The 25,909-nt window shown below is 45.4% G+C and overlaps 3 protein-coding genes across 7 annotated transcripts; 1 reads left to right on the plus strand and 2 right to left on the minus strand.

The window, feature by feature from the left end:
* Nucleotides 1–2: 2 nt before the first annotated feature.
* On the minus strand, nt 3–7,771 carry Tmco6 (transmembrane and coiled-coil domains 6). Of its 5 annotated transcripts, none has more exons than XM_027400807.2 (12): nt 7,607–7,771; nt 7,361–7,473; nt 4,512–4,627; nt 4,224–4,407; nt 3,898–4,002; nt 3,643–3,728; nt 3,325–3,534; nt 3,005–3,116; nt 2,723–2,912; nt 1,447–1,541; nt 524–691; nt 3–322 (listed from the first exon to the last, which is right to left on the minus strand). In XM_027400807.2, the coding sequence occupies exons 1-12, from the start codon at nt 7,689–7,691 to the stop codon at nt 209–211; spliced, it is 1,578 nt and encodes a 525-aa protein (XP_027256608.1). In that variant the 5' UTR covers nt 7,692–7,771; the 3' UTR covers nt 3–208. The 5 variants fall into 5 exon arrangements, with proteins under 5 accessions (XP_027256608.1, XP_027256611.1, XP_027256610.1 ...); XM_027400810.2 differs by having other exon boundaries at nt 3,325–3,441; nt 7,607–7,769; XM_027400809.2 differs by having other exon boundaries at nt 2,723–2,909; nt 7,607–7,769.
* Nucleotides 7,772–15,655: 7,884 nt separating this feature from the next.
* On the plus strand, nt 15,656–17,120 carry Cd14 (CD14 molecule). Its single transcript, XM_035438738.1, has 2 exons — nt 15,656–15,670; nt 15,749–17,120. The coding sequence occupies exons 1-2, from the start codon at nt 15,656–15,658 to the stop codon at nt 16,856–16,858; spliced, it is 1,125 nt and encodes a 374-aa protein (XP_035294629.1). The 3' UTR covers nt 16,859–17,120.
* Nucleotides 17,121–19,847: 2,727 nt separating this feature from the next.
* LOC100754157 (glutamyl-tRNA(Gln) amidotransferase subunit C, mitochondrial-like) lies at nt 19,848–20,315 on the minus strand. The gene has a single exon (XM_035439052.1). It carries the CDS (start codon nt 20,313–20,315, stop codon nt 19,848–19,850), a length of 468 nt encoding a protein of 155 aa, XP_035294943.1.
* Nucleotides 20,316–25,909: the final 5,594 nt, after the last annotated feature.

The following is a 25,909-nucleotide window of genomic DNA, read 5'->3' on the forward strand; positions in this document are numbered from 1 at the left end:
AGTTTTACATAAAAATACAATTTTATTTCTCATCACAAACCACCAGCTGCCAGCTGTGGTGTCACATGTCATTAACCAACTTGCTTAAGAGGATGAAAACAAGACAATCTCAAGTTCAAGACACAAAAAGCTACCAGCTTCTAAAACAAAACTGGATACCCTGGGATAAATAGACCACAGGGGTTAGGGGTGACATTAGGCAACCAGGTCATCCATGAATAGCTGTCTGCTGGAGAGCAAGTATCCTATCCCGAAGCTGGGTTTCCTCCTGATGCCTTTCTAGGGCCTGCAACCCTGATTGCTGCAGGAAGGCCTGGGCAGCCTGAGGATAGAAAAGGGCCAACATTTAGATCCTAAAACCCAATTCCTGGTTCCACAATCAGCCCACCTCTTAGACAGTACATTCCAAACAAGATGAAGGTTCTGACCTTCAGCCCACACAGGCTAGCCTTGGCCAGAGAACAAATACAGGTAGGATTAGAAGAGAGGGGCACCATGACAAAGGATTGGAAACCAAACTCACCTCTGGCTGATACAGGAATAGCAGCTGCAACAGCTCCAAACTCTGGCCTACTACTTCAATGTCAGAGAGAACCAGTGTATTGAGCAGGCAGGAGAGCAAGGGCCCTGGCCACAACCGCTGGCAGTAAGCTGGACCCTTCTCTACAATATTGCACAGAACTGTAAGTACCTGCAGACACAAGGACACACCCCCCCCAAAAAGGATGAAAACCAAGAATTAAGTATAAGCAAGGCTGACTATGTGCCCAAGCATTAGTACAAGCTCTTTTGTAATTCCCACAACCACCTCTCAGATAGTACCCATTTATTTTTTTTAAAGATTTTTATTTATTTATTACGTATACAGTCTATACAGTCTTCTGCCTGCATGCCAGCAGAGGGCACCTCATTCAAGGTGCCTCTGAGCCACCATATAGTTGCTGGGAATTGAACTCAGGACCTTTGGAAGAACAGTCAGTGTTCTTAACCCCTGAGCCATCTCTCCAGCCTCAATAGTACCCATTTATAAGTGAAGAGGTTGAAGCTTCCAATGGTTTGGTGATTTACCCAGGGACCATAAGCAAGTAGTCTAGCTTAAAGACTTACACCTAGGAGGCTGGAGAGATGGCTCAGTGGTTAAGAGCACTAACTGCTCTTCCAGAGGACCAGGGTTCAATTCCTAGCACCCACATGGCAGATAACTGTAACTCTAAGATATGACACACTCACACCGACATACATACAGACAAAACATCAATACACATAAAATAATAAGCAAATTATTAAAAAAAAAAAGAAAACTTATACCTAGACTGTACTAGCTCTGAAACCAAACCATACTACCTACCAGCTCCCAGTTAAGGGTACTTAAGAGAGCCCAGGTCTGTTCTTCCTATTTGCTTTGACCAGCAGTTCAAGGACTCAAATTTTGATACCAATACATACCAGCACACTTATCACATTTGACAGTGGCAACAGCTGCAAGAGGGGCTCGATCAGATCCAGAGAAAGCAAGGAGGTACACAAAGTAGGACTATTTGCTGAAAAGGAAAATGTCATATGAAGTACCTATAGTTCTGAACTGCTGCCCTCATAATCTGACCCACTACAGCCTAGGCCATAAGGAACTATCCTCAACATCTAAAGGTCCAGATCCTGCTCAATCTGAAGTATTGCTGCTGACCAAACAGGTGGCATATGGGCCCTCGAGGGCAGGAAACATGTACACGCTGATGGCTACAAACTTGTTCCTGGACCACGCACAAGAGGACTTTTGCATCTTCTTGGGCCTCCACTCCCCCACACTCCACTTCCTTCCACAAGATCATCTTCCAAGATACCCATCCTGTCTCTGAAGACCCCTGCCCCTGGTTCTCGCAGCCAAACTGAAAAAATTTGTTCCTACTTCTTGTCTCCAGTAGCTTCAAGCTCTGAGGTTTAGCTACCAAGAGGCTAAGCATACCATGAAAGAAATGGTTTTGTGTTTGTAGCCTGCATATACATGGCACCCAGTACCCGACATATGAGCACATACTAGGAGGTTAAGGGGGGCACGTTTATGTGTGTGCTACAGATGAGCTCCAGTCTCAGGTTTGCAAGAAACTGCGTGTCCACATGGGGGAGCTCTTACTACATTTTCAGTCTCCTAACTCCAGGAACCCCCATGAAACCTAGGGTTACCACCTGTCCCAGAATTTTCAGAATGACTAGGTAGGAAGAAGAGACCATGGGGCTGGGTGGGTGTGCAAGAAGTGAGAAGATTTTTCTCACCAAACCTGTAATAGAGTATTATTTACTGAGCATCTCTGGCAATTCTGGGGAACAAGCTAAGGCTGGAAGAGAGGGAAAGTTAGGGATCCCTGAGATTGTTTTTGTCCTAACCCTGAAGGAACTAAGACCCAAGCAATTTATTGGTAAGGTAGGGAGGAAAAGATCGCCGACAGCCATGGGTAGATGGAGGTATGGTCTTAGTACAAATGAGTCCTTTCAGGGGCCCAGGGACCCCTGCGAGATAGTTATGAGAAGGGAGACTTCACTGACAGGGTAGGCAAAAGATGTGGGCCCCGCCTATAGCATCTGAATTGCCACAGCCCCCTTATTATTCTCTTCCATTCCCTCTAATCTGTACTTTGTTTTCTAACAAATCTACTCCCTCCTTTGGTTTTAATAAATATTTTAAGGGCGATAAAAGACCAGGCCTATGCAGATTGTAATAACATACCAGTGAGGTTGTTGAGGAGCCACAGGCCCTCAGACAGCAAGGTGGGCTGTTTCTGAAGGAAGAACTGGAGAAGGATAAATAATGCTGCCACAATTCGCTCGTCTCTGAGCTCCATTTGCTCTCCCATGGCTTCCACTGGCACTTCAGTCAACAGGTTGCTCAGGCACCGAAACACAGGGCATGCAAGCTGCTAGGACAAGTTGAGGGTGGTGGGAGGAGGAAGCAGCAGCAGATACAAAAGGGCATTGTATAAGGAAAGGCTCACAGATCCTTTTTACTTACTAGCTCTAGTCCCGCATCATCCATTCTCTGAGCAGCCCCAGCCATGTCCAACAGCAGCATTGCCAACGTAGGCAGAGCCCCATGGGAGAGAAGCATAGCATTGTTGACCTGGCTGGGTAAGAGATAGCAAGCAGTCAATATCAAGTCAATCCTATGTTTAAGCTACAAAACAACATAGTTCAGTGGGTGTCCTGAGCCAAAGAAAGCACTACAGAGAGATGAAGACTCACCAAAGCAATTCTAGAAACTAAATTCAGTCCAAAGACTTGAATCATATGTAGGAAGCCCCAGGAAAGACATTTTCCCAGTTGGGCTGTTACCTGCAAATGATGTAGTGAAGGCACCAGGCAAACTCCACAGCAACCCCAAGGTTCAGCTTTGGGCCTGGTTGCATCAGTCGTAGCATGTGCTGGAGAAGACTGGAGTCCAAAAGAGAGCTGCCAGCAGAAGTAGGCTGTGAGCAGGAACCACAGAGATACCAATGGCTCCTCTCAAACACAGCAAGAAAGTATCCAAACCCCAAGTTCTCTCTAGCCAGATAGAGAGTGGAAAATGTGGAAAGCAGGTCTGATCAGGCACCCATGGGCTACACTGCCATGAGGGTCAACCATGGCTGGGTATCTGAAGACATTACTCACGGGATGATCTTCTCTGGAGCTTCCTTAGACTGTAGAAGCTGGGACAAGGCATATCCAAGGGCTTCCAGCACAGCCACATGAGGGGACTAGAAATAGATAGGGGAGGGAATCTGACTGGAAAACGGGTCCTCATGACCCACAAGTCTTTAACCCCTTTGATACAGGGCAGAGGTTGGAGCTACCCTGCTAAGTCAGCAGAACATGTGGAGAGAAGCTAGAGGAGGCTCACCAAGGAGAGACCAAGGAAGCACTCACCTGGATGCAGGCAACCAAGGCCGGAACAATGCCCTGTGGCAGGAGCTGCTTTCTCACAGCCTCACTCTCCACGATAAGGTTCCCCAGTGTATACAGACACAGCTCCTGAGAGCAGGCAACAAAAGTACTGGGCTGGGCTCATCTCACACCAGGCCAGGATGGGAGAAAGAGGATGGCATGTCCCTGTCCTTGAAGCTCACAAGAGAGGAGAGATGATGGGTATGTGCACTGCTTTTTACTTTCCTATACCTGCCAGCTCAAGCTGGCCCCAAAGGCATATATATAAACTCTAAGCCCAGAGCAAGATTAAAAGGAACAAGCCTTACTATGAATTCTGAGCTGTGACCAGAGAGGTAGGTGAGGAGGTAAGAAGTGGCTGGCAGGCAGGCCTCCGCCACTGCAGACTGCTCAGAATGAGAGAGCTCATGTAGGCACCGAGCCGCCTCAAGCTGCAACAGGGCCCGGTTGCTGGTCAGGAGCCCGACAAGGGTCCGCATGCTGCCCTCCAGCCTACATGAATGACACCAGAAGCCTACTAAGCCTGTGGTCTATCCCATCCACTCTCTCTTGTCCCTGGAAAGCCCCAGCCAACTACTCACACCACCCACACTGACCTGATAAAGGTTTGCTGTGTTTCAGGGTGCTGCAAGCCTCGACGAAGGCTGACCAGAGCCTTCTCCCTCTCCTTTTCATCTGTTCCCCGTTGGGCTAGCCGAAGGAACTGCTGTACCTGAATCCCAAAACAGGGAAAGAATGACATGTAATTGCCATGAAGCATGTGCCAAGTCTCTGACTACTAGCTTCATCTGTGACATCCTCAATACCACTATGGTATCACTACTCAGAACTTGTTATAACAATATGGCCTGGTGTGGTGGCACAAGCCTTTAATCACAGCAAAGGCAGGAAGTTTTCATCAAGTTTGAGACCAGCCTCATCTACATAGTGAGTTCCAGGACAGCTAGAACTAGAAAGAGAGAGGGGAGGGAGGGAGGGAGGGAGAGAGAGAGAGAGAGAGAGAGAGAGAGAGAGAGAGAGAGAGAGAGAGACCGTATCTTAAAAACAAAACAACAATGAAAAATTAAAATAGCTACTAAGCATCATCTTTTTGGCAGGTTAGACAGGTAAAGGATCCTAGTAACAGTCCTGCTGCTAACTTCCAAAGAATCTGAAACTGCTTCCTCATCTGAAAAAATTAGAATGACATCTACTCTGCCTTGTTTGGTTTGGGTTTTTGAGATAGGGTTTCTCTGTGTTGTCCTGACTGTCCTGGAACTCAACTCTTTTGACCAGGCTGGCCTTGGACTCAAGATGTGCCCCACCACCACCTGGCTTACTCTGCCTTCTTACAGGGCGATTTCCAGGACAATATTAAGCCCCTCTGCCTGGCAAAACCTCCCTTCCTCCAGTTATCCTCCCAAAGCAAACTACACTCCAGCAACACCTACAATAATATGTTTAATACTTCCAAGCTTTTGCACATCTATCACCTTTGCCTGGTACACTCCAGACTACCAAGTCTTTCAGATTTCTGCTTTTCATGGCCTCAGGGAGGTTAGCACCTTCAGGCTTCCTCCAACAAACTTGAGTTTCTCTTGTGCTTCAGGTTTCCTCCCATGATAAAAATAGCAGGAAATTGGTTTCCTTCATTGGCCTTTGAACAGTTATTGTTGTTGTTGTTCTATCTTTTACTTTATTTTTATTGTATGAATGATTTGCTTTGCATATATGTCTGTTTACCATGTGTGTGCCTGGTCCCTGTGGAGGTCAGAAGAGGGCATCAGATCTCCTGGAACAGAGTTACAAGCAGCTGTGAGCCATTATGAGGGTGCTGGGAATCAAACCTGGCTCCTCTGCAAGGACAGCCAGTTTTCTTAACCACTGAGACATCTGTCTAGCCCTGTCTCTGAACACTTCAAACTATCTTGTCAGTCTGTGTGCCTCAATCCTCAATGTCCCAGCATAAAGGAAGCATACAATGAATAAGTGTCATACCCTAAGAATAACTGCTCTGTAGAAGTAAAATATAAACACAGGCACTACTAAAACAAGACATAAGCAAAGCCTGCTGAATGTAAATCTGTGCTAGGGATGCAGCACAGCTGGTAAAGGCTTGCCTAGCTCACTCAAATTCCTGGATTAGATTCCCAGCACCCAATAAACCAAGTGTGGTGGTGAACAACTACAAGCCCAGCACTTAGGATGTGGAGGCAAGAAGATCATGGTTTAATGTCATCCTCAACTTAAGAGTTTGAGTACAGCCTGGAATACAAGAGACCCTGTCAAGCAAACAATAACAAAAAAGCATTGAACAGCTTTATTCCGGATATTGTGCAGGTGTCTGGATTTTTTTTAAATGGGGTCTTGGTATGTAGCCAAAAATTGGCCTCAAACTCAGGATCCTTCTGCCTCAGCTCCCTAAGTGCTGGAATTACAGGTGAGAGCACCACACCTGCCTCATGTTACCACTATCCCTTCACACGGGAGGTCTGGATCTAGGGCCTGAAGCACTCTACTAAAGGGCTAGAGACTGCTCCAGAGTTTGTAACAGGGTCCAGTTAAGTCTAGTTTGAGGAGATGGATATGGCGGTGCATACCACTAATTTTAGTACCTGAGCTATGGCAGGAGAATTGCTAGTTTGTGACACTAAGAAAACAAAACAAACTTCAGATGTAGAAAAAGTAAAGACCCTGAGACAGCTGGTATATGTTCCAGGAACTGAAAAATGACAGTGGTTGGATTGAGTAACTGTTAAAATCAATAAGAGGTTATGCTATTCGTAGTTTAGCAGGTCACTGAAGGATTTTGGTTTCTGTGTTTCTACAACGAATCAGGATGACAAATGGAGACCCTTTTATAAAGATTCTGTAGTATCCAGATGGCAGAGACACCTACGATGGAGAGGACACTAACCTCTCTCTCTCTCTCTTTTTTTTTTTTAAAGATTTTATTTATTTATTATGCTTCCATGCATATCTGCACACCAGAAGAGGGCACCAGATCTCATAATGGATGGTTGTGAGCCACCATGTGGTTGCTGGGAATTGAACTCAGGACCTCTGGAAGAGCCGTCAGTGCTCTTAACCTCTGAGCCATCTCTCCAGCCCCGCCTCTCTCTTTAAGAGGTTTTTGATTTTTTGGTTTTTTTTTTCCGAGACAGGGTTTCTCTGTGTAGCTTTGGAGCCTGTCCTGGCACTCGCTCTGTAGACCAGGCTGGCCTCGAACTCACAGAGATCCTCCTGCCTTTGCCTCCCGAGTACTGGGATTAAAGGCGTGCGCCACCAACGCCCGGCTCTTTAAGACGTTTTTAAAAGGCAAATATTTGATTTGATTATGGACTGATGTAAGGATGAGGGACACTGAGTTGTACAGGGTATTTCTGTTTCCGGCTTGATCCAGCGGATGGCTGATGGTGAGCAGTAGCTGGCATTCAGGTTTGGGTCGCCCTGCCTGCCCTCTCACCTCGGCTTCCCCAAGGAGCACGGCTGCACTCTGACCTCCGGCTTCTTCCGGAGCATCTTCCCTTAGCAGCCTCTTGCTGACCAACTGCTGCTCCCTCCGCGCCTTCCGCAGGGCTGGGGGCAGAGGGATGTCTCAGTTACAGAGCGGAAGCGAGGCAGCAGACACTCGGCTCAGAGCCAGGGGTCTTCCTCCCCTACTCCCCACCGCCACATTCGCGTTCCCTCCGATTCCCTCATCCGTTCGCACCTGCCTCCCGCTCCCGCCGGCGGCACCGCAGCTCCTCCACCCCGCACGCCAGCGTACTGAGACGGCCTTGCCGCCGACTCCACATTGCTCAGCGGCAACAGCTCGGCCGAAGAAACATAGAACTGCGCAGGCGCTGAGCCGAACGCGAAGGCCAAGGGAATCCACTCTGCACCGGGGTGAGGGGCGGGGCTGTACGTAAGGGGCGGGATTCGGTGGCGAGGGCGGGGCAAGGGCGGTGTGCTGAGGCGAAGAAGGGGCGTGATAGAGTTGGAATTCAATAGCAGTAGTTTGGTAATTAGGCTACTGTTGTCTCTCAGCACTCAAGCTCAGGAAAGAGACTTGGGCCTTGATCTCCATAGGCTCTCAGTGACACCCTCCGCTCAGAAAAAACAACTTACCCCGTGCCCTCCACGCTCAGTATAACGGCCGGTTTCACCAAATACTCGGCTTCCACTGATGAGCATTTCCTAAATTCTTGAAGCATAATATCTCATTGAAAATTTGAGAGCCAGCTTTAAGAACATTTACTACTCTTCATTTTACCACTCTTTACTATTTCCAGCACTCGCCTCTGGCAGCTCACAGCTAACTACCTGTAACTCCAGTTCCTGCACGCTTATGATGCACATAAACTCATGCAGGCACACTAGACATACCATAAAAATAAATCTTGCTTGGCATGATGGCACATGCCTTTAATCCCAGTGTTCAGAAAGCAGAGGTAGGCGAATTTTCTGTCAGTTTGAAGATATCCTGGCCCACATAGCAAGTTCCAAACCAGCCAGAGGGATCCTGTCAAGAAAGAAGGGGGTGGGGGAAGGAAATAAAAATAAATCTATTTAATAAAGACTTACTTACTTTTATTTTATGTATATGAGTGTTTTGCCTGAGTGTATGTCTGTACACTACTTATGTGCCTGGTACCTGTGGAGGCCAGAAGACAGTATCAGATTCACAGATTCACTGGAACCAGACTTAACCAACTTAGATAGTTGTAAGCTGCCCTGTGGATGCAGGGAATTGAACACAGGTCATCTGAAGAGCAACCAGTGCTCTTAACTGCTGAGCCATCTCTCCATCCCCAAGAAAAAAATAATACTTAAACTCCCCCCCAAAAAAAATTCCCAATGGTGAGGCAGTGGTGGCCCATGCCTTTAATTCCAGCACTCAGGAGGCAGAGGCAGATGGATCTCTTAAATTCAAGGCCAGCCTGGACCACAGACCACAGAGTGAGCTCCTGGACAGCCAGGGCTAAACAAAGAAACACTGTCTTGAAAAACCAAAATTGCTGGGCAATGGTAGCATACACCTTTAATCCCAGCACATGGGAATCAGAGGCAGGTAGATCTCTGTGAGTTTGAGGCCAGTCAGTCTGGTCTACAGATCGATCTAGTTCCAGGACAAGCAGGGCTACACAGAAAAACCCTGTCTCAAAGAAAAAAAGAAAAGAAAAGAAAAAGGAAAAAGAAAGGAAAAAAAGAACCAAAACCAACCAAAAAACAACACCAATGCTCGCCTGGATGATTCACAAGGAGCATTATTCCCATTTTATGAATGAGATTATAATTACCTCATGTCCCTTCTTTTTGAGGGGGAGAGGCAGGTTTCAAGGCAGGGTTTCTCTGTATATAGCTCCAGTTGTCCTGGAACTCACTCTGTAGAGCAAGCTGGCCTCAAACTCACAGAGATCTGTTTGCCTCTGCCTCCCGAGTGCTGGGATTAAAGGCGTGCACCACGACTGTCCTGATTTTTTTTTTTTTTAAGATACAGGAAAGGTACTGAGTAAATTGAAAGTTCCTCACAACTCCAAATCCAAATTATAACCGATTAGGTAATATGTGGTGTGATTCTAAGTCTCTTCTGGTCTGGATTGAAGGGCACTTCACCTTACCCATCCCAAGGACCTTCAATTTTTCTCTTGAATTAGTGGTGTTTTCTCCATCCTCTGGACTGAGGCACAAGTCATTCCCTCTGCCTAGAACTCTGCCTGTTGCCTGCACTTTCCCAAACATCAACCTCAAGGTCCCAACTCCAAGCCATACACAGTTTCTAACACTCAGGGGGCTGATGAAGGTGTTGCATGAGTCTGAAGCCAGCCTGGACTACATAGCAAGACTCTCAATAAACCCTTAATGTCAGTTCCAATGCCACATATTCCAGACCATTAGACTATTGCCCCTCTTACATATGGCATCATAACTGTTAACCATGGTATGTATGGTGGTTTAAAAGAGATGTCCCCATAGTCTTGTGCATTTAAATACTTAGTCCCCACTTGGTGCTGTTTAAGTAAGTTTAGGAAGTATGGACTTGCTAGAGGAAACATGTCACTGCAGGCAGGCTTTGCAACAGTTCTACTTTGCTCTCTCTGCTCAGTATTGGCAGCTTGAGATGCAAACTCTCTGGTTCCCTGCCACCATGCCTGCCCACTTCTCCATCATGCATGCTCCTCCACCATGATATCGATGGGTTCTTACTGCTCTGGAACTATAAGTCCCAAATCAACTATTTCTTCTATTATAAGTTGCTGTGCTGGATAGTTTGATGTAAACTTGACAAGAGATAGAGTCATCTGAGAGAAAGGAACCTCAACCGAGAAAATGTCTCCATAAGATCAAGCAGTGGGCAAGCATGTAGGGCATTTTCTTAATTAGTGATTGATGGGGGAGGGCCCAGCCCATTGTGGATGGGCCACCCCAGGCTGATAGTCCCAGGTTCTGTAGGAAAGCAGGCTGAGCAAGTCATGCAGAGCAAGCCAGTAAGTAGTACTCCTCCATAGCCTCTACTTCAGTTCCTGCCTTGACTTCCTGCCCTGATTTCTCTCAGTGACGGACTGTTGTCACCTGGAAGTGTAAGATGAAATAAAATCTTTCCTTCCCAAGTTGCTTTTGGGTCATGGTGTTTTATCGCAGCAATAGAACACTCCCATTCTCCAATCCCTTCTCCAACTTTCTCCCTAGTCTATAAGTGGTCAGCAAACTGTCTGGTTTTCCCCCTTTAGAGGCCTCTCTTCCTCAGGTTTTCTCACATTAAACCTGTCTGTCATGAAGTCACTTGCTTCCTTGTGTTCTTCCTTTCACAGCTGTCACTCAGTCACAGTGAAATCAGTTGATGTTTTCTTCCCATTCTCCCTTCCCAGTTCCAAGAGAATTAGCATTCTGAAGACATGGGAATTTTCCTTGGTGCCTCTAAGTTTTAGGAAGCTGCCACTTAACTTAGGCAAACTTTGACACTTTGGCAATACTGAAGGTCTTTTGAAGAGATGTTGTGTCTCTTAGTTTGGCTTTCAGACTCTTGAAATAGAGGACTCCAATAAAATGGAATTGTCCCAGATATCTCATGCTGGGGAAAGAAAACCTAAAGCCAAACCCATGGCTTCTCTCCTCATGCCAGGTAAAAAAAGGAACTTGCCATCCAGAAAAAAAGTTCCAGGAATGTTGTGCTGTGAAAAGAAAAAGGATAAGTAATGTCTGGTACTGGTCAGAGGAGGACTTGGTCTTCCAGGAAAATCAGTTTCACATAGTGCTGAAGACTTGTTGGACCACTTGCTGGGGAGAGTGCCCAGATGATGATAGGCAAGTTCACATGACTGGGGGACTGCTTAGACATGTATAGACTTGACCCTCTACATAAACTTCAACCTCACTTCAGGATCCTGAAGATAGACAGGAAGTGTATGTTGGGGGTGGGGGTGGTCATTGTGTCTCAGTTCCTTTTCCCAATGTGGTCACACCAATAAATCTCCTTTTCATGACCATAACATCAGTAGCAATACAAATAAATAAAGGGAATTGTTCTTTTTTAAAAAGGATAGATTTTTATTTTATATGTATGACTGTTTTGGCCATGTGTGTATATGTATGTACCCTACACCTATGTCTATTGCCCACAGAGAACAGAAGAGGATGCTGAATCCCCTGGACCTGGAGTTGCAGGTGGTTTTGAGCTGCCATGTAGGGGTGGTGAACCCAATCCATAGTGAGAGCAAACGCTTTTAGCACAAATTGTTTTACACAACAACTCCACAAATCTCTCCACAAATTGTTTTACACATCAACTTCCTTCTCCTGGATATTTTTCTACCCCTTGTAGTCAGCCAATGAAGTCTGCAATCTCTAATCTACAAAACAGTCAGTTAAATGTCTGTAGATACTTAGCATCCCATACCACCATCTCCCCAAGCCCAATATCCTTCCAGCCCCTGGACAGCTATTTACTGAGCACCTATTATGTACCTCCCTGTGGTGATGGAGCTGGAGTCTTGACCCCTTCCTCTTGCAACAAGCTTCCATCAGTGGCAGTGGCCGTTTCTTCTCCTCTTCCTTCACACTGGTGGGAAGAAGGCATGTGCATGCCATTGCATATATGTAGAGAAAGTAAGAGACCATGTTCATGTGATTGGTTCTCTCCCTAAACCTTTATGTCGTTTCAAGTGACTGAACTCAGATGTGCGGCTTTTATGGCAAGCACTCTACCACTTGTTGACCCCAAGACAGCCTCTTAAATTCACATCTAACTCCTGGTTGAGAAGATGAGATGAGCTCTATGGCAAAGCCATGTCCTGCCTGAAGTGTCCATTCAGACAGCTATCTCTGCCCAAACTGTCTTCTACATCCATCTGTCTGACAACACTGGTAACTCTGCAAGAATCAGCCCCATGCCCTGTACTGCCACCATCTTGGCTTTTAAACTAGGACCTGGTTAAAGAGTTGGCTTGGAGGACCTGTATTGGGATAATCTTTTGTTCGTTGTGTGAAGAAGATATGTCTCTGTCATGAATCACCTCCTAAGGCACCTTCTGATTGGTTTAATAAAGAGCTGAATGACCAGTAGCTAGGCAGGAGAAGATAGGCAGGACTTCCAGGGAGAGATAGGAACTCGTGAAAAAGAATCAGAGGAGAGGAGATTCACCAGCCAGACATAGAGGAAGTCAGACGTCTAGTACTGAGGAGAGGTAATAAGCTACATAGCAGAATGTAGGTTAATATAAATGGGTTAATTTAAGTTATAAGAGCTAGCTGGGCGTTGGTGGCTCACGCTTTTAATCCCAGCACTTGGGAGGCAGAGGCAGGCGGATCTCTGTGGGTTCAAGGCCAACCTGGTCTCCAGAGTGAGTGCCAGGATAGGCTCCAAAGCTACACAGAGAAACCCTGTCTCAAAAACCAAAACAAACAAACAAAAAAAGACATAGTTGGAAACAAGTCTAAGCTAAGGCCAAGTTTTCATAATTAATTTTAAAAAAAAAAAGTCTCTGGGCCATTATTCAGGAGCTGGAAGTTCAAAGAAAGACTGGCTATAGACCTGAGTTTGGATCCTCATCTTCATCACTGGAGTTATCCAGACAAGTGGAACACCTGTAAGCAAGGCAACCCTGAGATCAAGGCACGGAGAATCCAAGGGCCAGCCAATCTAGCCAAAATGATGAGTTTCATATTCAGTGAGAGACCTTGTTTTAGACAAATAAAATGGAAAGCAACAGAAGACAAATTGAACATAAACCTCTGGTCTCCATATGCACACACATGTACACACACACACACACACACACACACACACACACACAGAGAGAGAGAGAGAGAGAGAGAGAGAGAGAGAGAGAGAGAGAGAGAGAGAAGCCCAAACATCTGAGGTCAAGAAACTTTCCCAAATCTCATAACCTCAACAGTAGAGTTAGGATTCCATGCCTAGGTCTTCGTTATGTGTGTAATCAGCTATGCTTAGTGGAGATTGTAAGGGATGTCAGTGGCCTGGTCTGGATTTGGGGCATGATTCAGTGTAGCATGAAAAATAAAATACCCATAGACAGATATTGGGGTTCAAGCTTCAAACTGAAAATCAGAGAAGCAAAGCAAGTCAGCCACTAGCTCTTACCTCTACCTCAGCTCAGACCAAAGGGGCAATCTTCAAACTGCTCCCAACTTCACTGCTAGTCAAATTCACTCACACTGCTATGCCTTCCTCAACGTGGCTAGAGACTTCCACCTATAGGACACTTGTTTCTTTTCCTCTCACAGGGAGTGCCTCCAAATCTTTAGAGATGGGGTCAATGGGTATCCAAAGGAAAAAGCACTAAATACTAGGATGATCCATCTAAAGCATTTATTGAAGAACTTACCTACCACAACAGAGCTGCAGCATCCCCAAAATGGACAGTGAGAGAGAGTTGTTCCTCCTACATATGTCCATGTCACAGAATGTTTATATGAGGGTTGGAGGCTTAAGGGCTCCAGCTGGTCTCCTTCAGTGTTTGTTTGTTTGTTTGTTTGTTTTTATGTATAGAGTGTTGTATCAACTTTATTCCAGAAGAGACCATCAGATCCTACTATAGATGATTGTGAGCCACCATGTGGGTGCTGGGAATTGAACTCAGGACTTCTGGAAGGGCAGCCAGTGCTCTTAACCTCTGAGCCATCACTCCAGCTCCTCCTTCAGTGTTTTAACAACCTAAATACCTTGGTTAATGCCCAGGATTGTCCAAGGCCCTGGCTTAGGTTCAGAAAATAACTGGCATGTAGTTAAGACAGACTATCAAGGCACTCTGAATTTCTTGGTCAAGACGATAAAAAAGTGAGGACATCTGGGGTGTCCTACAGGGAAAACTGCTTTAGAAAACATCTTGCTGTAGCTGGCTGTGGTGACACATGGTTTTAATCCCAGGAGGCAGAGGCAGATGGATCTGTGTGAGTTCCAGTTTGGTCTACATAGTGAGTTCTAGACCAGCCAGGATATAGTGAAACCATCTCAAAATAGTAATTGTAAAATAATACTAATAATAAACCTTGCTTCTCAATTTAGGGGATGTTGTACATGACAATGTTATTTGGCCAATATATCTACCAATAACCATATTTTACTTTGTTCTATTTTTAAAACAAAGTTCTAGCTGTCCTAGAACTCTCTTTGTAGGCCAGGATGGGCTTGAATTCACAGAGATCCACCTATCTCTGCCTCCTGACTGTAGGGATTAAAGGAATGCCCTATTAGCCTAACTACCTATTTTAAAAAATTATTAGCTGGGCAATGGTGGCACACACATTTAACCCCAGCAATTAGGAGGCAGAGATGGGCAGAGTGAGTTCCAGAACAGCCACGGCAACACAGAGAAACCCTGTCTCAAAAAAAAAAAAAAAAAAGTTAAACAAGCTGAGAGCAGAGTCAGGGGGGAAATCATGAGTTCAAGGCTGGCCTGAGCTACACAATGAGTTCCAGGCCGGATTGGGCTACTAGAGAGAAAGAACATGGGAAGAAAGAAAGAGAGAGTGGGAGGGAAATTAATTGTTAAACAAGGGAATAAGATGGAGAGAAGGGCCGGACGTTGGTGGCTCACGCCTTTAATGATGTCAGCACTCGGGAGGCAGAGACAGGCGGGTCTCTGTGAGTTCGAGGCCATCCTGGTATCCAGAGTGAGTACCAGAATAGGCTCCAAAGCTATACAGAGAAACCCTGTCTCAAAAAAAAAAAAAAAAAAAAAAAAAAAAAAAAGATGGAGAGAAGGAAGGGTGGGTTGTTCTTCATGCTAACTCTCAACCTTGAACTTTATTTTCCCTCTGGAATCCATAGATAAGTTCACAAACTTTCCACAATGACCAGTCAAGCCCATGAAGAAAATCAAGGACTTGGATTTAGATGGTGGGAAATTGTTACAAACAGACTAGGGGAAAGCGGGGCTGAATCTCTGGGATTGGGCGGCAGAATACTATTAAGGTACCGTTGTGGTTCATCCTTTTCCTGTATGTACCAGACAAGCTTAAGGCGCTTAGGTCATCCTTCTGGCACAGAGTGCCCTAAGGCCATGAAGAATTCTTCCTGTTTTTGGTACCTCCCTGTAAAATACTTCATTGCAATATTTACTAGAAGTGAGTAGGGAGGGCTGTTAGGAGGAAGAGAAGTGGTGAAGTGATTAGAGTTCACAGAGGAGGGATCAGGGTGATATCCCACGATTACATAAACTCACAGGGGCTGCCAAAGAGGGCAACAAGCCTGTGGTACGTGGAAGCCAGAGAACACCGCGTACAAGTGGGCCGTAGAAACTCTCAGAGTCTATCGACCATGGTGAGTCAGACGGTCTTGGGGTGGAACCGGGCCCATCGGAGGAACTCCAGGGACTGGCTGGAGTCTCCCTGATCACTGCTGTCTTCTTAGGAGCCTGTGCTTGCCTTGTTGCTGGTGTTACTGACGCTGACACATGCCTCTCCTGCCACGCCGGAGCCCTGCGAGCTGGATGAGCAGGGTGTCCGCTGCTCCTGCAACTTCTCAGATCCGCAGCCTGATTGGTCCAACGCTTTTCTGTGTACCGGGGCGCAGGACGTGGAATTCTACGGCGGCGGCCGCAGCCTGGAACACTTTCTAAAGCGTGTGGACACCGAAGCAGACCTGCGACACTTCATAGATGTGGTCAGGTCCCTGCCCTGGCAGCGGCTTAGAGTGGGGGACGCGCGGGTTCCTGCTCCGATGCTATTCGGGGTCCTGCGTATGCTCGGGTATTCCGGCCTCAAGGAACTAACTCTTGAAAACCTCGAGGTAACCGGCACCACGCTGCCGCCGCTTCTGGAAGCCACCGGACCGGATCTCAACACCTTGAGCCTTAGCAACGTGTCGTGGGCGACAGGGGATGCCTGGCTAGCAGAACTGCAGCAGTGGCTAAAGCCTGGACTCAAGATATTGCGTATTGCTCAGGCACACTCACTCAACTTTTCCTGCGAACAGGTCCGAGTCTTCCCGGCCCTAGTCACCTTAGACCTGTCTAACAACCCTGAATTGGGAGAGAGAGGACTGATCTCGGCTCTGTGTCCCAGCAAGTTTCCGACTCTCCAAGTTTTAGCACTGCGCAACGCAGGGATGGAGACACCCAGCGGTGTGTGCTCTGCACTGGCCGCAGCAAGTGTGCAGCTGGAAGGCCTGGACCTTAGTCACAATTCACTGCGGGATACTGCAGGCACTCCCGGGTGTGACTGGCCTAGCAAGCTAAACTCGCTCAATCTGTCTTTCGCTGGACTACGGCAGGTACCCCAGGGACTTCCAACCAAACTCGAGGTGCTTGATCTCAGTTACAACCAGCTGGATAGGAAACCTAGGCCAGAGGAACTGCCCAAGGTGGATAAACTGTCGCTTGAAGGAAACCCCTTTTTAGATCCTGAACCCCACTCCGGGGAGTCAGACTCTGGTGTAGTGGCAGCCCCAGTGCATTTATCCCTGGCAGTGGGTGTGTTAGGAGCTTTGGCTGTGCTCCAGGGAGCTGGCCTTTTTGCCTAATGCCAAAGGAAGAAAAAGGAACATTTACCTTGTCCTGGCTTCTGAGGGTCCTGGTCAGGGTGATCAGAACTTCTTGACCAACAAATCCTCTGCCTTACAGTTATTAAAATCTTAAACCACAATGTAAGGGAAGAAAGACAGTCTAGACGGCTCAATGGGTAAAGGCCCCCAGGCTTGACACCTGATTTTGATCTTCAAGATCCACGCAGAGGGAAAGAACTCACTCCTGAAAGTTGTTCATCTGATCTCCACATAGTGCTGTGACACAGTTGTGAGTGGGTGTGGATGTGTATATACATACAAATGTGCTCACAAAATAAATATTTTTAAAATAACAATCTGTTAGTTTTGTTTGACTGGTTGGGTTTTGTTGTTTGTTTTTTGAGACAGTCTGGCTATGTAGCCCTGGCTGGCCTCAAACTCACAGAGATCTGCCTGCCTCTGCCTCTGAGTGCTGTGGTTAAAGGGTTGTGCCTCGAGCTCAGTTTAAATAATCATGAGTCCATGTCACTCACTCCATAGATCTTTACTGAGTATCTACAGCACATCAGGCTCAGTGCCAGAGGAGGACTTCATTCTTAGACTTTCTCCAACTCCCTAGAAACCCTACCTCCCCTCAAGAAAAGAATTGCAGGGTCGGAAGGAACAAAGGAACGGAGAAGTGGGAGACAATGAATTTGTAATGAGGGCTTTCTGAACAGATTGCTGGCACTTGGGTTCAAGGATAGTTAAATGGTAATTGTTGTGGTTTGAATGAGATTGGCCACCACAGCCTCATGTGTTTGAATATTTGATCCTTAGTGGTGAAACTGTGCAAAGGATTAGAAGGTGTGGACTTGTTAGAGGAGGTGTGTCACTGGGGGATAGGTTTTGAAGTTTCAAAAACCTAGGCCATTTTCAGTTAGCTCTCTGCCTTTGTGCTCTAGGATCTAGACATGAGATTTCATCTTGTTGGACATACCTGCTGCCACACTCCCTACCATGATAGTCACAGACTCTAACTGACCCTCTAAATTAGTGGTTCTCAACCCTCCTAATGCTGTGACCCTTTAATACAGTTCCTCATGCTGTGGTGATCCCCAGCCATAAAATTATTTTTGTTGCTACTGAATAACTGTAATTTTGCTACCATTATGAATCGTAATGTAAATATCTGTGTTTTCTGGTAGTCTTAAGTGACCCCCCATAAAAGGGTTGTTTGATCCCTAACTTTCAAGAGCCAAAGGTAATAAAACACAAGGCCATTTTCATTCTGTTTTGCTTTTTGTTTTTTGAGACAGGGTTTCTCTGTAGCTTTGGAGCCTGTCCTGGAACTTGCTCAGTAGACCAGGCTGGCCTCAAACTCACAGAGATCCATCTGTCTCTGCCTCCCGAGTGCTGGGACTAAGGCATGTGCCACCACCACCACCACCCAGCTAAGTTTTATTTCGTGAACAGTTGTTTGCTGAGCAACTTCGTAATGAGCACTGACCACCCTCAAGGAGCTGAATGCAGTGAATTCCGGGCTGACTGGTTTTCCTGTGTCTCTATTTAGACCCAGTCTCCTCTGGTCCACTCCAGCCTGCACAAAGTGGACCTCATTGTTCCCATCTGCCTGTCTCAGAAAGAAAGAGGGAGGGAGGGAAAGAAAGAAATTGAAGAAAAGAGAGAACCCCCCCCCAAATTGGGAGGGCCATCCAAGGGGGAAAGGCCATTGACTTTCCTTTGTCCAGGGCTTTTTTTTTTTTTTCTTTTAAAGAAATATTATTTAGGGGCTGGAGAGATGGCTCAGCAGTTAAGAGCAGTGACTGCTGTCCCAGAGAACCCTGGTTCAATTCCCAGAACCCACATATATGTCTGTAACGCCAAAATCTGACACCCTCAAACAGACATACATGCTGGCAAAACACCAATGAACATAAAAGAAAAATAAATATTTTTTAAAAAGAAAGAAATATTAGTGTGTATATGTTTTTGTGTATGTCATTTGTGTGCCATGCCAGTGGAAGACAGAAAAGGGTGTAGGATCTCAGAGCTGGAGTTACAAAAGGTTATGAGCCATCAAACATGGGGTCCTTCTTGGAATCAAACTTGTGTCCTCTGGAAGAGTAGCAATTTGCTCTTCACCACTGAGCCATCTCTCCAGTCCCATCTGGGACTGTTATAGAGTAATGGCAGACACTGGACAGCTGAAGTAATCTCTGTTACAACTGGTTAATTCTGTGATATCATAGGTCAAGCCTATGAAGAGTACAAACCATGTATATCCTTCTTGACCCAACCAGGATGATGGTCGTGTGTTGCTCACACACTACCCACCTAGTTAGGGATATTTGAAGCTTCTCTGTTCATCTCCAACTCAAGCTTTGGCTGAGTTGCTATCTGTCAGTCATTTGTTACTACCCTCTGACCTTGCAGTTAACTCAATTGCTGGTAATTGCACATTTACAGGCTCAGCCTGTAGCTTTATCGTGATAGAGAGTTTACTCTACCCAATCTTCAAGAGATGTGGCTGTAGTCTTTCTTGGTTACTTCATGTGTAGCACCTTGTCTAAGGAGCAGTCTCCTAGGTGGAAGCTTTTTATTAAGATGTCTTTACTTATCAATTTAGTCTGTTAACAATTAGTTGTATTAGAAGAAGAATATACAAAAGGCCAATTGTGCCTTACATATGTCCATCAAAGGCTTCAGAGTGAAGTAAGGTATGTGGGAGGAATATGGACTAGCCCAGATCCTTGTACTTCTTTTTTGTTTTGCTTTGTCTTTTTTTACATTTTGATAGTTTTTTAGGAGATAGAGGATGTTTTTCATACAGAACAGGCCTATGAGTACTTGATCCATTTCCTTGGAAGCAGGCTTGTGGTGTTCTATTAGCTGGGTGTTTCCCAGTTTTGTTGTCAGGACAGTTAGCAAGAAACCATAAATGTCCAGTTTACACTAGAATTCACAGTAGCAAATGACCACCCTTGGGAGTCCACCATCTTGATAGGGCTCCCCTTTCCCGGAATAGCTACTCTGCTGTAGGAGAAGGGGTCTTGTTTACCATGTCTGGCAAAGAAACATTACCTGGGAGGGGCACAAAATACTCCTCCACAACGTGATGGGAATTTCGTAGTAGTTCTTCAGTACAGTTGCCTTCTGCTACATTGTCAGATCTCAAGTAGACACATCTGTCTTCTAGTAAGGACTCCAGGGGCTCCACTCCGTCGGTGTCCAAGGCGTGCAGCTGGTCAGCGAAGGCAATGGCTTTCTCCAGCCGGGCCACCGCCTCGCGGCTGCCGAAGTCCACCAGCGCCAGACGCTCCAGATGCTCGATTTTGGCAGCAGGCACGCGGCCGGCGCCCTGTGAGGCAAGGCGTGGGCTGTGGGTCCCCTGCCTCACCTCCTGGACCTTTCCCTGTGGACCCGCTTTGGAAGCGAAGCCTCGGCCCCGGTCCAGGGGAACCGGAAAACGTACCCGCAGTGCCCGTGCCCACATTTCTTTTTTGTTTTGTTTTTTGAGACAGGGTTTCTCTGTGTAACTCTGGCTGTCCTGGAACTCATTTTGTAGACCAGGGTAGCCTCGAACTCGCAGAGATCCTCCTGCCTCTGCCTCCTGAGTTCTGGGATTAAAGGCACGTACCATCCCCGCCCAGCTGATCCTTGTCCTACTTATCTGTTTAGTTTGACTATTATACACCCTGTGACAAGCCCTCTTATTCATCTTTATTAGTGCTCTAAATTCTGCCATTTTAACCCTTAATCTTTCTCTCTATCCCAGCATCTATCCTCACTGTAAGGCATGTGAGCTTTCCGCATGGGCAGCTTTCCCCAAGCGGTGTTCCCTCACTACCCACAGAGAGCTAGCTGATGGGAGACACCCCTCATCCATGGGGACATAAAGTGGTCAAGCAACTGTGATACACAACATAGCTCAATGACACTAGGAGCCTCCGTATTCAGCTCTAAATCCCAGCCCCCACTGTGGTGCCTAAGTGAATCCCAGCGTCTACGTGAATCCCAGCAAGCGCTCCGCCAGTCTTTACTAGAACACTGATTGAAAGAGAGGAATGGGTGTAGGGCTGGGTGTTGCTACCACGAAGACACAGAAAACAATGTGAAATAGCACATACGCTAAGGTCGAACAAGAAAACTTTCCTAGCCAACTTTGGAGGTTAGACAGATTGGAGACTGTGTCCCGCTTACAGCGTCAACATCCATGATATATGTTTTTCTGGATGGCGCTCAGTAACCTAGAGAGGAAACGTGCTGATCTACAGTTGAAATGAGAGGTACAAGACATCCTGGAGAAAATCCAAGATTGAAAAACTTGAACTGACAGAGCAAGGCTGAGACACTCACCCTTGCCGGAGACAGAAGGAAGTGAAGAAAGGAAGGAAGGGGACGGGATTAGAGAAGTGAGGGTTCCACATGGCGCTTTGTGGCCAGATATCTGATGTGGGATGGCTTTTTTTCTGCTGAAGAGTGATATGTGGTCATTGGGCTTTTCTGAGCCAAAAGCTGATCCCTTCGCGCCTCTTCCTTCGCTTGTCTGACATCTGGAGAAAACACACCCTGGGTCTTGTTTTTGATGTCCAGAAGAAGAGTTTTACCTTGAACACAAATTCATTTTTTTTTTTTTTGTTTACTTACTCAGTGTATTCCTTCCAACCTACACCCTCCAGCACCTTTTCTTTTTTTAATGTTTTATATATTTTTTTTCACATGTACATTGTTTTGCCTGTTTGAGGATGTCGGATCCATTGTAACTGGAGTTATAGACAGTTGTGAGCTGCCAAGTGGGTGCTGGGAATTGAACTCAGAACCTCTGGAAGAACAGTCAGTGCTCTTAACCTCTGAACCATCTCTCCAGACCCCAGCACCTTTTCTAATGCTCATTCTCCCAGATCACACAAAGATCTTTTTAAGTGGCTTAAAATCATATTCCATAAAGAACATCTGAGGCATAATTTAAATCTGTGGCAAAGCTTTTTGAGGCTTCGTTATAGAACCAGACAGCCCTCAAACTGGAAACCCTTCTGCTTCTACATCCTGAGTGCTAGGTATCATCACACCTAGCAAGGCATTTTCTTTCTTTTGATATTTAAGATATTTATTATTTCATCATCAAAAAGATTTTCGCCGGGTGTTGGTGGGGCATGCCTTTAATCCCAGCACTTGGGAGGCAGAGGCAGGCGGATCTCTGCCTGGTCTCCAGAGCGAGTGCCAGGATAGACTCCAAAACTACACAGAGAAACCCTGTCTCGAAACCCCCCCCCAAAAAAAAAAGTTTTTCAATTAGCAGTAATCAAGCCTCAGATAAACCTAATTGGCTATGATACTGACACTGTGCAAAGCTAGCAAGGCATTTTCTTTTCTTTTTTGTTTTTGTTTTTCAAGACAGGGTTTCTCAGTGTAACAGCTCTGACTGTCCTGAAACTAGCTCTGTAGACCAGGCTGGCCTCAAACTCACAGAGATGCAATGCCTCTGCCTCCCAAGTGCTGAGACTGAAGGTGTGCGCCATCACTGCCCTACTAAATTTTTTTCTAAGATGTGGTATTGAATTGTATATAGTAAGCATGATATTGTGATATTTAGGAAAGAAAATAAACAAGTGGGGCAGAGAACTAGTGTCTTTTAATAAATATGAACACAGGAACCTTCAGCAAATACTGGCAAAACAAATACAGCAAAGAGAAAAGGAAGTATGTGTCTTGATTCAATTTATTCCTAGATACAAAGCTGGCTTAAATCTTCCTTTTTTCATGGTTTGTTTGTTTTGTTTTGAGACAGGCTCTCAAGTAGCCAAGAGTGGCCGTGAAGTCACTATGTCAGCTGGGGATGACATTGAATTTCTGGTTTTTTATTTTGTTTTGTTTTGTTTTTTGCCTCTGATTTCCAAGTGCTGGGATGATAGGCATGAACCATAATCCTCAGACTGGCTGGATTTCTTCAAACCACTGTACTACCCCACCTCAAAGGAAGAACTTTTTTCTCTGAGTATTTGAATAGATTCGTAAGAAAATTTTGACAAAATCCAACATCTTTCATGAGAAAAAAATTCAACAAAAGAAAAATTTAGGGACTTTCCTCTCATAGTAAAGGAGTGTACAGAAAAATGTCAGCTGAGACCGTATTTGATGATGAAAGACTAGTTGTTTTTGTCCTAAGATCATTAACAACACAAGGATGTATATTCCCAAGCCTCTAGTCAACAACTTACTAGAGGTTCTGGTCATGATAAATTCATCATGGAAAGCATGGCTTTGCCTCAAAAACAAAACAGAGCAGGCTGGGAAGATGGCTATGTGAGTGAAGTGTTTACTGACAAGCGTGGCGACCTGGACTCAGAGCCCCAGCACCCGAGGAAAAGCTGGGCTTGGCAGCAGATAGGTGTGACCTCAGCACTAGTGGTGGGGAGCAGAGGCAAGTGGGTCTGAGGGCTCACTGGCCACTCAGTCTAGCTGAAACAGTTAGCTCCCAGTTCATTGAGAGAACATGTCTCAAAACTAATGTGAAAACTTGGAGTTGGGTAGACAGCTTAGCAGTCAAGAGCAAGTGTTCTCTTGCAGGGGACCCAGGTTCACAACCCAGCACCCACATGGCTTCTCACAACCGTAAGTCACACCTTTCTGAGTGGGCCCTCTATGCCAGCTGAACTGATTTTCAAATATAGTATGAAGAAAGGATCCAACCTCATCCATCCATAGGAGGATAATCTAGGTGTCACTATACCATTAGTTGAGACTACAGTGGTTTCCATTTAATTCTATCAACACCATTTTCATAATCATTGTATATAGATAGACACATTGATTTATTTCTGGGCTCTCATTTATTTTATATTGATGTCTATCACTACCTTATGCTATTACCACATTATCTTGATGACAATTGCTTAAACAATAGGATTTGAAACTGGTAAGGATGAGTTTTCTAACTCAGTTCTTCTTTTTCCAAACATTTGTCTCCTTTCATGTTGACACCAGGCTGCACCCTGTTCCAAGTTGCTCTGTGTTGCGTAAAACAGTGGTTTTTCTGGCTGTACAAACAGCATTTGACTACATCCTATGGTCAAATACAGAGGCAGATGACACTGCACCTTTTGGGCACATAAACAATAATATCTGGTGGAACCTACGAGCCATAGACAGGATAATAACTCACCCATAAAGGGGTGCCACCTTGTAATGTATCAAAGTAACTTGGGCCAATGGATGTATTAAAATCTCAATAGAAAAACCAAAGCTGGGTGTGGCAGTCTAATCTTTAAAAAAAAAAAAGTCTAGTCTGGAAGAGAAAGATCTAATCTAAGAGACGTCTGATCTAAAACAGGAAGTCTTACATGAAAGCATCCTCTCTGTACACTGAGCACAGTGAATAAAGTAATTTTTGTCCTCATCAACCTTTTAAAGCATCTCATACAGGCAAAAATCATTCTTCTCGACCTACTGACTCAGAACACCACACAAAGGCACCAGGTATCGCTTGCTTCCCATAACTTGGGGTGCTGAAAGACATCCCTTTCAATGCCTGGTTGCTCCCAGAGAATGATCTCACACCTGGTCATCACCACATCTCACACATACACAGTGTTCTGAGTCAGAGACAGGAATGTCTTTCTTCAAAAAAGAAAAACACAGAATATGGGACAATGAGAGCTGTGTGTTTGGCTGAGCTAGGAGGAGTTAATTATGTTGGAAGTCTAAAGTACTGTACTACTGGCTGAATCATTTTTCTTAGAGGTCAGATCATTCCAAACAGGTTAAGCACACTGTATGTGAGCAGAATGAATACTTAGTTAAAAACGATCTTGAAGCACATTACTAACTTGGTTATAAGTTGAGTGAAAGTATGATTTGTAAAAGCGTTTCTCCTTTTAATCCCAGCACTTGGGCTGCAGAGATAGATGGATCTCTGTGTGAGTTCAAGGCCAGCCTGATCTACAGAGTGAGTTCCAGGACAGCTAGAACTGGTCTCAGGAGGGAAAAAGACATTTCTCAGGAAAAAGCATTCCCACACATTTTAGCATTATTCACAATAGCAAAAACTTGTAAAAGACCCAATCAATAGTTGAATGCATATGCAAAATGAATTTAATAGAATATTATCCAGCAATCAAAAACAATGGAGTTCTAATTGCAACTACAAAGATGAACCTTGGAAATAAATATGTAAAATGAAATAAGACACATACAAAAGGGCAAACATGCTGTGCCTCTATTTATATTAAACATTTAGAAGATAAATTATATAGTAAATAGTTTGAAGGTTACCAGAGTCTAGAAATAGGGTAGATGGGAATGTTATTGCTTGACAAAAACAGAGTTTCTGTTTGGAGTGGTGGAAAGCATCCTTAACAATGATGATGGAGCCGGGCCGTGGTGGCGCACGCCTTTAGTCCCAACACTCAGGGAGGCAGAGGCAGGCAGATCTCTGTGAGTTCGAGACCAGCCTGGTCTACAAGACCTAGTTCCAGGACAGTCTCCAAAGCCACAGAGAAACCCTGTCTTGAAACACACACCCCCTCAAAACAAACAAACAAACAAACAAACAAAAATGACGAAGGCTCCATGACATTGTGAAGTTAAATAAGATCACGTTTTACTGTATTGGCTCTTCACCTCAATATAAACACCAATTCAACATTAATTCATTCAAACATGATCAAATGGCAAATTTAATAGCATATGTTTACCGCAATAAAAAAAATCAGAAGATCTGAGTGTGGTGCTGCACACTTTTAATCCCAGCACTTGGGAGGCAGAGGCAGGGGGATCTCTGTGAGTCTGAGGCCAGCCTGGACTAAATGGTGAGTTCCAGGACATTTGAGATATCACTCAGGAAGACCCAGGGAAGTCAAGCTCATCCAAAGCTGCACAGTGAGTTCTAGGCCAGCTTGGGCTATATGATACTCTATCTGAAAACATAATAACAACAAAATCTCACAGGGCCAGGATATAGCTGGGTTGGTAGAGTGCTTGCCTAGAATGCTCTGGACTTGGTCCTTAGCACTATATAAACTAGACCTGGTGTCACATGCTTGTAACCCACAGGACTCAAGTGGTAAAAGGAAGAGAGTTAGGGGTTCA

Source organism: Cricetulus griseus, chromosome 2 (assembly GCF_003668045.3).
Source record: "Cricetulus griseus strain 17A/GY chromosome 2, alternate assembly CriGri-PICRH-1.0, whole genome shotgun sequence".
NCBI lineage: Eukaryota > Metazoa > Chordata > Mammalia > Rodentia > Cricetidae > Cricetulus > Cricetulus griseus.